Raw genomic sequence first — 16,073 nt, 5'->3', positions numbered from 1 at the left:
CCGCGCCCGGCCGGGCTCTCCCCCCTCCCTCCCTCGGGGACCGGTGACTCGGGGGCCGCGGCGAGCCCGGCGGCGGCCAACCCGCTTTGCCACCGCGTCCGTGGTTGCCGGGGCGGCCGCTGTTCGGATGCCTCTGCTGAAAGGCACCGGCCGCCAAACAACCCGCCCGTGCGCCGGGCCCCCTCTCCGCCCCTCCCGGCCGCGCTCGCCTTCCCGGGAGCGGCTACGAGCAGCCCGGCAGTGTTGCCTAGAGAGGGAGCGAACCCGACGCGCAGCACCGCCGCCCCATCCCTCACGGACGAGCGGCCGCCGGGGTCCGAGCGCCCCGGGTGTTCCCCCGTCCGGCCGGTGTGTGTGAGACAGCGGGCGGGAGGGCTGAGGGCTGCGGGGCTGAGGTTTGCGGGCTGCGCCGCCTCACGCGCGGCGGTTATCGGCCGTTGGCGGCGCGGGGCTGAGGCGGGAGGCGGCGGGACGGAGGGCGGAGGGCTGAGGCGGCGGGTCCGGGGCGGCCGCCCGCGCTGACAGCCCGTGTGCCGCTCGGTGCAGGAGAGCGGCGAGGGCCTTGGCAGCAGCCGCAAGCGGACATGCACTGTGAGCTCGCCGCGGCTCAGAAAGGCAGCGCCCGCATCGAGGTGAGCGACAAATGCCACGGAGTGCCTCAGAAGGATCTGCCGCGGGTGACTCGTCCCGGCGCTGGTAAAGCTCACTTGAATCCTCAGATGTCCTTTAAAGTATCTGTCAGCAACGGCAGTGACCACACGGAGCCTCAGCAGAGCCCCCCTGAAATGTCAGCACCTCTGCTAGATTTCATCCCCAAACGACCCAGCATATTCGAGAGGATTCCGATTCTGCCCAGGGCGCAGGAGCTGCGATGCGCTAGAGGCTCGAAAGATTATTTCCAGCAGCAGAAACATCAAAGCGTGAAGGGTGAGTTTGAAAATGCACGAACTGAACACTATCATCACCAAAAACCTATTCACTAAACAAAAACGTAACAAGCTTTCCTCTCCCCCTCCCCGCTCCCCTTTTTGGTCTTCAGTATGTTTTCTAACTTGTTTATTTAACTTCAAGCTTTATAACTTTTTTTTTTTCCTGAGCACCTTGGAGGGACAGGATAAACCAGACCGTGCTTTGCCAGTGTGACGCTGAATGTCTCTCAATAGTATTTACAAGATCTTGAGACCAGCATCTTCTTTAGTTGTCCTGAGCGGGTGCCGCTCATGTGGTCACATCTCAAAGGTGGTTGTTTTGGGGTTGGTGCTGAAGACTGGGCTGGTCTATCCTGTGCCAGGGAGAGTGTGTGTGGGGTGTTTGTGAGCGTGCCTGGCTGACAATAAATGCCTGATTCTTATTCAGTAGTTTCACCAGGGTTGCTTGGATTTTATAGTTTGTATTTCAAGGAGGTGTTACAAATGCTGGATTCAGGCGGTGAATCCTCCGACTTGGGAATTCCTGGTGCCCAAAAGGTCAAATTCTGCTGGTTAACAAATGTCTGATTTTCAGCTGTTCATCGTTAAAGAAGTGGCACTGACGTAGGGTTAGGAGTTGCCTACTAAAAATCAGTTAATTACAGTTTTCAGCTAGAACTTTTTAACTGAGCTGAAATTTGTTAATCAAAATTCAGTTTTAAAATAGTTCCTCTAAGGTATCACTGGATGGGCTCAGAATTAGAGCATTTCTTTATGCTACAAACTTGCTTGCAGAGACATAGGTACAGCTAAGGTTATTAACGATAAGACAGTGTTTTCTATAATGTTAAAAGGTAATTATCTTTTTTTTTTCTTTTTATCAGTCCATTTCCATTCTCTATTTTCGATATGTACATGCAGTATCTTGTCAGTGTAAGACTGTTCTCACTGGGATTTTTCCAGTTCTGTCCATTCTTCTGAAAATTAAAAGTAGGCTACATGCCCTTGGACTAGTGACATTTTCTTTTGTGAGCTTGTTACCTAGGGTGATGGCACCTTTCATTGCCATGAAGTTATGTTAATGAACACCTCAATCTGTGCTAGATCTGTCCTACTGACTCTGGGATGTGTTTGTTCATCACCACTGAATACAGACAGAGTGGAGCAGCAAGTTATAAATTACCTTTTTTATTTTTCTGTTTGTTAATGCTGCAATTCTTCTCTCCTGATTAAAAAAAAAAAAAAGGTTGTTAATGTTTGGCAGGAATGAAATGAAGGTCTGTTACACAGCCTCCTGTTTGGAGGGGGGAGAAGGAGGATTCACATAAAGTGAGAGCTACAAGCTCTTGTACTGAAGTGCTCCTGCAGCTGCTGCTTGTGGAAGGCACTCAGGGGGTGTTCTAGTCCCTTGTGGTCCCTCGGGTGAAGTTGGTGCCACTCGACAGGGTTCATACCAGCTTTAAATCCTGCCCAGGCATTGCCCTGTCCAGGCAGACTGTTGAAACACTTTTAAAATCTTTTTTTCCTTTGAGCTGTTTAGCCCTCTTTTCATGCATGTTTTCATGCGTTTCTTGCTGTTGCAGAGGACAGGGGTGTAGGGAAAGAAAGGGGAAGAATTTAATTTTGCATTCACTTGGGACTTTTACAGTAGATGTAGGTGGGCATGGGAGAAGGTTCCTAATTCATCTTCCCTGACTGATCAATTTCCTATTTTCACCACTGGGGGGAAAAAAATAGTTTCAAATTTTATTGCTGTTTTTGTTTAGTATGTTTTCTGTCCAGGGTGTTACCTTATGATTGCTTCAGTATTTGAGTGACTGAGTCATGGGAGTAAGTAGGTGTCCATGGGCAGGATAGGGTCCATTTAACTGAGCAGGAGAATTTGGTGGATAATGTTGGATTTTTCCAAAGATGGCAACACTGAGGTTTTTGAGTGGTTTTCCTGTTGTTTGTTTGTTGGGGTTTTTGGTTTGGTTTGGTTTTGCCTTTCTCTCTCCCCTCCCCATAAGACATTTTTGGGAGGAGTTAGGGAAAGTAAAATTCAAAGTAAAATTCTGAGTCTCATTTAAAATGTGTGGGATAAAATGTGTGGATAAAATGCTCCTTCTGACCTGGACAGTGTCAGCAAGTGCTTTTATGTCCACTGTGGCATTTTGGAATGCTCACTGTGCTTCAACTCACAAATCAGAGTGTATCTAAAGCGTGCTGTGCTGCAGACAGGAGAGCTGCTGCTCTTTCAAGGAGCAGTGCAAACCATCTCCCACCAGCCCTGGCTCTCTCAGGAAGATCAAGGACTGGGATAGCTCCATGTGGATGTGATATACCAAGATAAAGCTAAGAAGTGGAAGTGAAGGAAATACTCAGATTTACCCAGTGAAGGGTTTTGGGAAGGAAACTGATGACAGCTTGATTTCAGACCATTGTGCCGTGCGTCTCCTGTTCTCCAGGCCCAGAGTGCCATGTACCCAGTAATTCCCTCTGCAGTCTGGGTTAGATTACAGAATGTGCCTCCTCGTTTTGGTTTATCCACAGCTGAAAGTTGCAAATAGGGAGTGTAAAAGACGCTCTCTAACAGGAGCAAAACTGATTTTTATAGTTGCCTGTAAGTTTTTTTCCCCTAAACAAGTATTTTTAATTTTTTTTTCCAAGAAGAATGAATCAAAATGATATACTGCTCTACTAATAAAAAGGGCAGCTTTGAAGTAATCACAATGGGGAAGAAGTATCCTGCTGTTGTAATGTCTCTGTGGTGTTACTCTGCTGCATCACAGTGTTTAAGTTATGATCCTGCAAAATGCTTCCGTGCCTGAGCAAGTCTGTTGGACTTTCTGAACAGCCAAACAAAAACTTGATGGGTTGTGGTGAGGATTATTTCTGGGAATTTGATTAGTTGGGTCTAAACTTTTCAGGATGGAGCTGTTGGTTGTTTGCTGAAAATACCAGTATTTTGGAATTATGCTTCATGTTTTGTTCTGTTTGGCAGCTGTTCAGAATAAATGCCCAGTTTTCACCCAGCTGATCCCTTCTGATGTGGCTGGCTGCGATAGGCATTGTGCTTTTCTTGGTCATTGATTTCCATGTGTGTCATAAGGCAGAGTATTTGCATACAGACAGTGCTTTTTAGAGGCATTTGGCATAGAAGAACTATACCATAAGGTATGAAGTCCGTTTTACAGTGTTTTCCTGGAATTCTGTGGGTTTAGTTCGGTGTTGTTGAATTTCATGCTACGGTATTACAGTTTTGAAAGTAACACAGGGCACAATACTTATTGTCTACAGGGAAGAAGCTTTTGGGAAGGCTTTAGTGGTGACAAAAGAGTAATCTATAAAGATGCCAAATACCTCAGTTTCTAAATGACATTGATTATGGTTGTTACCAGGAAACACTTCTCCTTTTCATTCTTTTCCAGTTTTGTTCAGTGTACCTAATTCATGACTCAGTAGAAATGACGAGATTTATCCTGTTTGCTGTGCCACTGGGAAATCATCCAAATGGCCCGGACCTTTGCAGCAACCACTTCAGATATTAACTTACAGTGGGCAAAACAATAAGCTGGTCGAGTTGCAGTAGTTGGATGTTTCCTTGTTGAGAGTATGTTTTATTCAGACGAGGAGAAAGCACTCGGATTTTTTTTGTTTGTTGTTAACTGTAGCTGCTTTCAGCAAACATACAACCAATGTATTGAAATGTATTAATTTCCTTCTACTGTTGAGAAGGATGAGTAAATCTTGCCATTTAATCCCCCTGTGACTATTTTCTTGGTTATCAGGACTGTCCTTGTGAAAATAACAGCTTATACTGTTGGGATCTTAAGCAAAAGCATATATTTTGGTTTTATGACTTATTATGTGAATTGTCTGGTCTTGGGCCTGATCTTGCCATTTTCTTTCTTACACCTTATCTGTGTTCACCTGAATTATCCCACTGGAGTTAGGGCAACTGCCTAGAGGTGATAAATCTGATACGAGCTGATAAGGAGACAGCGACAGGTTCACTGGTATGGTGATCTCTAAACTCTCAGTTTTATGTAGAGCTGTAGTAGTGATTATTTCTTATTTTCACTCTAGTTCCCTTGCTGCACTTGAACCCTGCTACAAAAAGGAATTGAAAGGTTGGTGTGAACAGAATGTGCAGTTAAGAACTGTATTTTAGGGCGGGGGTGTGTGTGTGTTTTGGTTTTGGGTTTTTTTGCCTAATTTTGTTTTGTAAGGGAAGAAAGGAGAGGAAACTGCAAATTGGAGAATGTGTTCACAAATTCATTTGGAATAAATTGTGACTGTCCTCTCCTCCCTTAAATGGCCTATAATGCTTACTTGTCTTGAATAGGCAAAAAACTTTCAGTTACTTGATGCTGAAGGAAGCTCATCTAATGATTTGTGTTGCAAAATCAATCACTCACTTGAAGATGGGACTTTCATGGATTTAATTTAAAAGAGGTTTAATTGTATCTAATCATTAAAGCCATTGTAATTTAGGGATCCTTAGTGGAGAATATTTAGCAAATACAAACCAGGAGACCTAATGATCAACCAGTCATATAAAGGCATTCAGTACTTGTAAAGTAAAAGCAAAAAAACTCTTTTCTGCTTCATGAAAAAAACTACAGCTACTGGAAAAGCTGAAGAGAATAAATGTTGTATCTATTTTAATATTGTGTAAATTATATGGAATAATAGATAATGTCAGATTACTTTCAACAAGGAAATTAGTCTAATCATTGGAAGAAATACTTGTATTTGATTTGTGTTTTGTTTGAAGGAATAGAAGTTAAAAATAAGAAATCACTTGTTCTGTCTTTAAAATGTTACGATAATGGAGGCTATTATATATGGGGCTAAGTGGAGTGAGAAGAAAAATACCTTTCTTCTTTATAGTAAGAAAAAAATTAAAGTCTACATCTTGCAAGTAGTTAAGTATGTACATTGCTGTTCCTGTGAGCAGTCTCATCAACTACAAATTTTTGGACATAGAGCACTGTAAATTATCATTTAGATATAACTGAATACATTATTTGTATCTTAAGAATTCAACCCTGTATACACATAAACTGTTAAGTGTTTGTTGAGGATCTTTAGTATATTTGTGATTATATTCTGGAAAGGCTTCAAGATTATTTTTAGTGAAACTGCTAGATTTAAAGTGAATGTGTTCTAGGAGACTGTACTGCTTATTGCTTATTGTAAAGTTTGTTTTTTTGTTGAATAAGAAGGACAAAATTTTACCCTAAATTATTAATATCAGTAGGAGTCTTGCCACTGACTTTAGCTGGGTCAGTATTTCAATCCTAGTATTACAGAAGTTCTTTTTCCTGTGTACAGGGAAAAGCTTGTAGAACAAATAACAAGTTTTTATTAAATCCATCTGTAAGCTAGGAAGTGGAATAACGTATGGAGTATGAGAGAAATCTGCAGTACTGTGAATATAATTTCCACGCTCAGTACCATAATTACCATTATTCTAGAAATTCTGCTGTTTAGTGATTTTAGAACTGTTGAAGATGTTGATGGCAGGGTAATTGGAAAGGGAAAATAGATGTAAACCACTCCATTTTGCACTCCAGATTTCTATCATTATATGTCAACAGGCTCGAACCAGGCGTGCAATCTAGTAATCATTTCACAGTGCCTGAAACGGCTTTTAATAGACTGGGGTTTGTTTGCTCTTTTTTTTCCTCAGCCACCCAACGTTGTTTCCCAGCACATTGCTGTAACTCGGAATACAGGGTTCCAAAGCAAGGGCAGCGCTCACTGGCTGCGGTACAGCGTAATCTTGCCCCACAAATGTGCAAACAATAGCAAAAGTATGTGTTTGGGAATATGGCACAGCTGTTATCTTCTGCCGGGAGCAGGGAGCGTTACAGTGACATAGAACGACCAGTTAAAACCACTCCGGCCGTTTTATTGCCTGTAAATGGGGCGTGTAAAGAAAAGCAAGGGCCGGTCCCTCCGTTCAGATAACCATCGGTGCACACTAGCGCGGCGCTACCTTTCTGAACAGGCTTTGAAGAATAGAGGCAAAGAGTTCCCCTTTTTCCTTCCCCTGCTATTATATTTCTGGCACCCTGTATGTGAAATCTCGGTTGGAACCTGAACTTTCTGTTCTGAGAATCTGTGCTTCACTGGTTACCTGGAACAAGGACTTTTTTTTTTTTTATTACAGTCATTAGCTTGACTATATGAAATGATTGTTAATGATTATCTGTAGACAGAGGACTGCTTGTAAAACAGATGAGACATTGCCAGAGCTGTAATAGGAAATTGATCCAAATTCTGTATTTTAGGTTATTTTAAGTTTTCGAGCATTACAAAGTTGATCTCCGTCAACTCAAAGCGCTTAAGATCTTTTTATTTAAAGACACTGTTTTGCTTTAAGTCTGATAATTATGTTTGACTTCTCCATCATTATGTTTGAATGTATATGTGCTTATCTTACTGAATGGATTGGTGAGGAGCACTGTTATTGAATTTATGGCACCAATTTTATTCTAAGGGTTAAATGAATGCAAAACATCATAAGCTACACTTAATTCTGGCATTTATGTGTGTGATAAGAGAGTTTTGTGAGAGCTATAGAGTTGTTAGTTGTTTTACAATGAGGAGAAAGCAAATTCATTCTTACATGTTGTTTGCATATTAACCAGAGGGAAAAATGACACTAAGGCGACATCATCAAATACAGTAAAAAACAAACTTTTTAATACAGATGTCCATTGTTATTTTAAGTGCTTAGGGGGTTGGTGGTTTGGTTTATTTTGGAACTTGCTGAGCTATATGAAGTGTGTCTCCAGGGGCCTGGTATTTTAATACCTTGTAGAAGGTTGTATAACAGTAGATGATGTATTTTGCCTGCCTTCCAGTGCTCTAAATAAATTACATGTGCTGGCTGGGGAGAACGTATGTGAGGTGTAAATCAAAGACTAATATAAGAGGAAAAAATACCAATTAGTGATGTCTTGCAACAGATTAGAGTTTCTTTACTCATTTGTCTATAATAAAGAGATATAAGAGCAGTAATATATATATATATAAATGTTAACATGAAGCTCTTCCCTGGAAGGGGTAGAGGGTGTAGGATTATTTAAAATAAGTGCTGTGATTCACTGCTTTTTCACAATTTGCTATGCTTAAGTCACTTAAATACTGAAGTCAACAATCCCCTAGGCAAAGAAAGATAATATAATTTTAAGTGTATTGTTAAAATTGAAATTTGATAGCTTCCACTCTCTAATCCTGTCTAAGTCTTGGTTGTATTAAAAGGAAAATAGATACATGTGTCAGTTTTGGAGCATAATCTTTCTTTTGAGTTTAAAGGATGATAAATGTGCTTCAGACAAGCAACACAGCAGTTTATTGGTATGAATGTTTTGCTAAATACTACATGCTTAACGCAATCCCCATTCCTTTATAATAAGTTTAAATATTAATTCTTTGGAATGCTAGATGCCTAAAGCTAGATAGAAATGCTGTGCAGTTTCAGATATCTAGGAGTGGGCTTGTGAAACAGGATATTTAACTGGGAGAGATGAGTAGCACATTTCAGAGTTATTAGGGCAGAACAACAATGCAAGGGGATGACTTAAAAATTACAAAATTGTTTTCTGTGCATGAGGCTTAAATACCTTAGAGTTATTTATTTGAACCACAAGAGTAGATTTCCTATCTATGTAGGTTCTAGATTGCATTTTTTATTATTATTTTGCTTAACTTCTTCTTAGCTGCCTGCCCCTCTGTAAAGCAGCTGGCTTTGATTTAACCTGAATCCTTCACCAAGAGGCAGTGATCAGTCACGATGACTGTGAGTTGTACTCTTTGATGGAAGTAGTGACTTCTGTAGTGACTGAAAAGAGAAGACTAAATAGGACAGAAACGATGTTCAAGGAAAGCAGCAGTTTGTATTCAGGACTCACTTCACTCTAAGTCAGCACTTACCATTCCTTCTCTAAGTCCTGCCTACCTCCCAAGCCCCATCTGTGCTGGACAGAGAAGAGAGAGTTAAAGTGAGAGCAGATAAGAGGAAATTTCTATTTTATTACCCAGTATTTTCTGGGAAAATCTCAGAAAGGGCTTAACATAAGGTTTCATAACTCTTGCTTTGCCCTGCTGCTCCTGCTGAAATTGCAGGGAGTTGACTTCAGGAGGAGGCCAGTACTGAATATTTTTGAAAATTTCTTCCAAGCTCATTTGAGACACAGAAGAGAAGATCCAAGTGTTAAATTCTCTCCTGGAGAAAAAAGTGTGCAAGCACTTGTAGCCCAGGTGCCAACATCAGTTAGCACAGCACGTTCACCTTCAATTTTTCTTGTGTTCAAGACCATGCATGGATGTAAAGCTGTTGTGATCAGCCACTGTATGTGAAACAGTCAAAAGTGGTGAAGGATTGTGCCAGCAGCCAACATGGGCAAGTACGTGAATGTTTTGGATGAACAGAACGAGGGTGCTAGATTGTACTATTTTTATCATTTTGGGCCAAAGCTGTGTGCTGGTCATGATATTTCAATAGTGAGAGCATAGCAGAGTATGGTGTAGAGAAGGACAAGCCAGTTTTGGAACCAGAAAGAGCGGGCAAACTCTCGGGGCCAGCTTAATCTTCTGTGCTGAGAGACAGAGTTTTAATTCAGGTTTGGCATTGGGATGATGTGGCTGTGCTCTGAGGTCTAATCTGGTGGTGGTGCAGGACATGACACTGCAGCTTGTGGCTGTATCAGCCTGGGGTGGCACTTGCTAGAGTGTGGCTGCAGCCCCTCTGCACAGCGTGTGCGTGGACTGGGTTTCTCTCCTGGCTTCATGAAGGTCGTGGTGTTTGCCCTTGTTGGTGAGTCTCTGTGAGTGTGAGTGGTGAAAAGTGCAAAATCATCTTTGTTATCTCTGGGAGAGCAAGGCTTTTAACGGAACATTTTAGTTGGGCTTGTTGCTGTGTGCATTGGGATTGTGCTGCCAGTTGCAGAATTGTTGCAAAGGAACAAAATCTCCTGTTTATTTTAGCATTTTATGTGCTGAGGTAAGGAAGAGAAGGCTACATTAAGGGAACTGTGTTGGACATAGCCAAGAATAAAGTATCTGTTAGGAGGAAAATTTCTGCTCCCTATCCCCCAGTTTTCTGGGTTGCTCTTGCCTCCCAGCAGATGGCAAAGTCTCTTAGGATGCGTTGCTCTTGAGGCAGAAATCACCTGATGGACTGTGTATCCCTTGGCTTTTGAAGTGCCAGTGGCTACTGCAAGGTTCCCAAGATCCTCATCACTCTGGCAGAACAGATTTTTCACACAGCTGACACTGTCTTCAGGATTTGAACAAGAAAAAGCAACACTAAATTCCTTCTTTCTGGATATCTGATTGTTGTAATGTTCAGTTTCCTTGAAGTTATCAGAGCTGGTTTATGTTCAACTGAAACTGAACTAGCCTTATCCCATTGTGCCTAACTCTGGTGCAGATCTGAAGTGATGCCATTTTAAATCCAAGAGTGGATAAAAAGGAGGCAGACTTGAGCTCTGGAGGGCTTACGCATAAAAATTTGTCCTCTTAAGTATGGACTCAGTTCACTTGGCAAAAGAAAAAGACATCTCAAGTTTTTAATCTGAACAGTTTGCTTCTTTTTTTTCCTCCTGCCAACTTACCACAAATCGGCTTTTATTCCTTTTGAGTTCTTGAGCTATTCGAGGTTTGCTGACTTGTCACAGTTTTGTGGGGATAAGCTACAGACAATGTGTGGATGGTTCTCCTTTCAGAACAAAGATCCCCACACATTTCAGCATCTCTCTGATTTGGATGGATATGCAGGAAATTTAAGGGGATATTTACCCCTAGAGCCCACTTACTCATTACCTACCCTTGAATCTTAGTAACCTTTTCTTTCTACTCTCTTGGCCTCCTTACTGTGCCACTGTTCTGTTAGTTTATTTTTAAATATATATATAAAGGGTTGTAACTTACTTGAATTGTGAGCTAAATGAGTGGAAGCATGGCAACTTGTGTAAATAGCTTTGGGTCTGCTGAATGTATAAATACTCTAAATCTGTCAGGTTGATTTGGCTGGCTTTTATTGGAATCATTATTCATATGAGATCTCCTTTCTCTTATACTGCATCCTGTCAGAAGCTATTAAGCAGAGATTGCTGGCATAAGTACTCAAACTGCTTTGTCAAAATGCACTTTTATACCTGTTGCTTTTACATTTCCATAGATACTTTTACAAGTGGATATGTTCTGCAAGATTAGTCATAGAAAGCTGATATAGAGGGACCAAAACCTAGAAGGTGAGAGCAAACCACTTGGATGATTAATCATCAGCAGTGTTTTGAGCCAAAATGTATGATAGAATTGGCTACAAGTGCAGCTTATTTGACAAGTTAGAGTGAAAACACTGGTGTGCTGCAGAGACTTGCAGCCTCAGCCATACCCAGGTTGATTTTCTCAAAATGAGACTAACCTGCTTGGGGAACTTTGCTCGCTAAGGGTTAGTGTTAATGCCAACAATAGATTTTTTATTAGCTGCTGGGGAAGTTGCTGGAAGACTTGAAAATTAAGAACAGTAAACATCAGAGGTGATAAAGAAGTTTTATGCATGGGGTAGATGTTTCAGCAGCAAGCAGTCACTCTGAAGAGACAGGGAGGTAGTTTTGGATCCTAGATAATAAGAGACTTGAGAGAAAACTTGGTGAAAAATAGCCTCATAGCCAGCTAGCATTTAGATAAAAATGAATTCTGACACTAACTACCACTAGAGAAAACAATCTGGGAGATTGGATACAGGTTCCAGTGTGAAGGCTGCTGACTGCAGTATTTGCTAGTTTGATGAGCAGCACTGATTCAGAATATGTTGTATTTGGGAATGAGCTTTTAAACGGAATGATCTGTAGATCAGAGTTACAGTTTGTGTTTAAGGTGCCCAGGTATCTGTCAGAGGCACTGGTCTTGTTCTGCTGGTCCAGAAGAAAATCTCCTGTTGCATCCTTTCTGAGTGTGGCTGTAGGTTTTTTCCAGTGGTAACTAAATTTTTTGTGAAATGGATCTGATCTTCAGCACCTTCTGTGTCTTCTAGATTGGTTTTTTCTTCCACAGGGATTATGTGGGCTTGACACTAGGAAAGATACTTTCTAGGACTGTACTAATTTTCTGACATATCGTGCCCAAGGATGGCATGAGTTGTTTATCACTGGAGTTTTTAAAGACAGGCTGGATGGAAATCCTACTGTGGAATGTAATTCTTTGGGCCCAGCTGTCTTTCCTGTGGCATTTTTAATTCCCACGCTCAACCGCTTAGGCACTGAAGAGTTAGAAGTTAGTCTCTCAAGCTGTAATAGTCCAGGCTTCTATCCTCTTTGACTTACTGAACAAAGTTCAAATCCCTCCTTGTCTAACATTGGTGTTTCTGGCCACTCATTTGTTTGTCAAGAAAACACTGAGAAGACATACAATAAAAACCAGACTGAGTGAAGGGCTCGAAGAGCACCGGTTGGGAGAGCCAGTGGTGGGACAACTGGGCATGGAAAATGATTGATTTTATGTGCAAAGCAGTTGTGAAATGTTCTGTGGCATTCTGGGGACATGCCATTGCTAACAAATGATTGCCTGTTGGGGATAGAAAATGCCAGCCATTGTTCTGAAGAAGGAAATAGCCTTATTGATACTGAATTAGGTTCGCATTGAATTATTATTCATTTGCAGTGCATCCTGTTTTCCAAATACAAAAAATAACTGAAGGCCTGCAGCACTATTTGCCTTCAGTTGTTGGTTGTATCTACATCCTTACGGTCCAGGTGGAATTTAGACAATTTACTTTCGGGGGTGGATTATTGCAGAAATTGGCATTAACAGAGCAGCTGAAGGAAGCCATTCTTTTTAAGAGTTCATCAAACTAGTTCTTGTTTTACAACAAGCCTGAGAGTGAGGCTGGCAGAGGTAAATGTGTTGGTAGATAAGACTTAACTTCTGAGATTTATTTTGAATTGTCACATTCAATGTTGATGGCAGAAGAACAGTGGTATAGATAATATTGTTGCCTTTTGAAAGGAATAGAAACTGACTTCTAATCAATTTCTATAGAAATTGAGATGCACACCAGATATAAATATTGTGTACAGTGACAGTGTTTTGTATACTGAAAGTTTGAGTTTTGTTCCCAGTGTTACTGAATAGTTTCTGCTGAAATCCTAACAGAATATGGAAAGCCACTACCAGTAAAGTTCCTTCAATTTAAGGGAATATTTTTATTTAATAAAAATCAGGAAGTGACTGGCATTTGATACGGATTTCTTGAGCAGTCATCGGGAACTGGACAACAGGTATTTTCTTGTGTCATATATATGAGCCAGTACCTTGGCATAGAGGATATAAACTGTTTTTATAGGTGGGAGGCTGTATGTTCTGGAAAGCAGTGACACTGAAAAGGATTGGCATGTCACATCCAACTGGTATGAGAAAATAATACTTCTAATAGGGTATGAGGTGATATGATGCATTATTAAAAAGCTTTGGGAAGAGATATAATTCTTCTGTAAATTATCACTCTGGTTGCAGGAAGATAGACTAATGCTCAGACTTTCTTAAATGGCTTTGAAAAATCAAAGGATTTGGAGATGTTGACCCATGTGTGGTACCCATGGACTAATGGAAGATTACAGGGAATCTGGTCTGTTCTAGAGATGCAGTGAAGGAGAAAATAAGTGATACTTGAGGATTGTTCTGGGTGCAGAGTGGTATCTCAGGGCTGGAAACAGAGAAGGATAAAACAAGAAGGAAGACAGGTTTTTGACTGAAAGGGTAATTAAACCTGGCACAGTTTAGTAAAGAATAAACCTTCCGGTATTCAGAGAGACTGAATATTCCTATGGAAGAAATGATTAATTTCAACCACAGACAATTGCATTCAGTGGCTGAATCACTAAACTGAACAGGCTGGACCATGCCAAGGGCTTCTACTTGTAATCTGTAAAAGACTGGATTCCAGGCCATCTCCTTCTTCCAGACCTGGTGCTGCATTGCAGTCCATGGGCCTGGTATCCAGATGAGGCCAAATTTATGCTCTCATTCTGGGTTTTGTGACAAAGAGCAAGGGACAGACAGGGAAGGAGGAGCATTGCCACCATCACAGTCACACAGTTTGGACAGTAGTTACAGCAAGATAATCACTAGCAACTAATGTTTCCTCCAAACGCACCCTTTCTTTCCTCTTGTTTTGTCCCTCCCTTCAGCAAACAGCACCACTCCTCCTGGACTAGACAAGTCTGTTCAGACGTGTGTGATGGAACCTGCTGTCTCCCAGGGCCTGGGCTGAGATCAACTAAAACTAAGTGCTGGGTTTAAAACCTGGACACGTGGGGAAGGGATAACGGTTGTGATATTTTCTTGCCAGGCACTGATGATTTTCAACATTAATGCCTTCCCCTTCTTTGTTTTCTGAAATGAAAACAAAGGCTCAGCCTCCTTCCTAGCCCAGCAATAGTGACATACTAACACAGTTATTAAAGCAAACATTTTGGCCCTTTCTGGTCATGATGTTTTCTTTCTGTGGGGAGACTGAAATACTAACTCACAAATAATGTCTTTAGAAGTCATATTAGTCACACATTTTTAAGACATTCCAAAATCATACCAACCTCCTTCTGAGCTTGTCTGTTGCTACCAATGATTCAAAGTTTTGAAAACTCTCCTTTAGTTTTGATTTACATTTCGGTCTTGGGCACTTGTTATTTCTGGCAAATGCCAGCTCAGTTTCATTAAAGAAAAATCTGTTTTACAGCCACACGGCTCAGATCTGCTGCGCTTCTAATAATTGATGGCTGGTTTCCTTATTTCCTGCATTGTAGAAAAATAAGGACCTTGTTAGATCCAAACAAGCCTGCATAAAGTCACAGTGTGAAACATCAGGTTGGGGGTGAGCAGAGCAGCTGTGGGCAGGTTTTACAACTTTGGGCTACAGTTGATCGAGGCAGCCAAGGGAAACTGAGGGATACCCATGTGACTAAAATTCAGCTGAGTTCTTTGGTTCTCTGGCCTGAGATTTATATTTGTGACACCTTCCCCTCTGTCAGTCCCTGGGCCAGACACAAGTCTGTCTGTCTGTGTACCTGCAGCTCCGCACACCCCGCGGAGTGGCCGCTGTGCCTGTTCCTTGCTTTGCCACTGCGGGATGTGTCTAATCCCAGTGTTGGCTGTCTTGCTCCTACAGCCCACAACAGTGCAAGTGTGTGCCCTGGGAGAAAGCAGCTGCCACATGGTGGAGATGAAAAATCAGGAGCAAACACTCTGAATTTCTGCAAGTGGGCAAATTAATTTCAATCTGAACTGTCATCACAAGGGCCTTTTTTTCCTTCCCCTTTCCTTTGGGTGGTATCTTTGATTTATATTTCTGAATGAGGCAAGTGATCACCCTTTGGTGCTAAATTCAGTTTCTTTATAGATTTTCAGTTACAGAACCCTGTCAGTTTTTTGGTTAATGTGGTAACTTTTATGGGTTTGCTTTGGCTTTTTGTTTTATGTTGTTCTAAGAACCAGTGAAATTCGATGGTGCCTGTGTTAATTGAAAACAATCATATTAGTTTTAGGGAGCAACTAATGTCTCTCAGGTATTCTTCTGCAATGCAGTATCTGTCAGATGCTTCCTTGCCACTCTATAAGCTGTAAGTAGAGACAGGATCCTGCTTCAGAGTTTCATGGAATTAAATGGCTCCTCGGAAGCCAAGCAGTTACACCTGAACAATGTCATAAAAGGTGGTGTTTCATTTTTTATTTTCATGCATTTATCATGTCTAGCCTGTTGCCTTTGAGAACTGGATGGTTGCTTTCAGGAAAGAGAAATGTGTGATGACTCCTAGACATTTCTTTGAAGAACTTGCCCCTCAAAGGAGGAGAAGAAGAATTTGTAGGGATTGTAGAACTACTGGAAAATCAAGCCTTACAGTTTGCTTTACTAAAGGCATGATGCTGAGGGGTATTCAAGCACCTAACTCCCACTGACATCTGTGGAAATTCAGTGCCTAAACAGTTTTCTGGATCTGGTGCTTGGTCTTCTGGCATTGAATATTACACAGTTCTTGCTTTCTGTGAGTCTCCTTTTAAGGCATCTTCTGTGAGTGGTGCAGTAGTTTTAATTTTGAATTCTTCCCATCGTGACTTCCAGCATGTGATGCAGACAGCTGCCTAGAAAGCTGTGCCATGTGATAATCTATT

The 16,073-nt window shown here is 41.6% G+C and overlaps 1 protein-coding gene across 5 annotated transcripts in view; it reads left to right on the top strand.

Annotated features, from left to right (window-relative positions):
- Window positions 1–16,073, top strand: part of GLIS1 (GLIS family zinc finger 1) — a 184,048-nt gene that overhangs the window by 4,071 nt on the left and 163,904 nt on the right. For 3 of the 5 annotated variants that reach the window (XM_058842733.1, XM_058842734.1, XM_058842731.1), the window contains exon 2: window positions 547–927. In XM_058842733.1, the coding sequence (XP_058698716.1) occupies window positions 585–927 (343 nt within the window). In that variant the 5' untranslated portion in view covers window positions 547–584. Of the gene's footprint in view, window positions 1–14; window positions 349–546; window positions 928–16,073 lie in introns of those variants that run through there. The other 2 variants (XM_058842732.1, XM_058842735.1) reach the window with 2 other exon arrangements.

Source organism: Poecile atricapillus, chromosome 7 (assembly GCF_030490865.1).
Source record: "Poecile atricapillus isolate bPoeAtr1 chromosome 7, bPoeAtr1.hap1, whole genome shotgun sequence".
NCBI classification, from domain to species: Eukaryota; Metazoa; Chordata; class Aves; order Passeriformes; family Paridae; genus Poecile; species Poecile atricapillus.
Note: the sequence above shows the minus strand (reverse complement) of the source record. Positions and strands in the feature narration are given on the sequence as shown.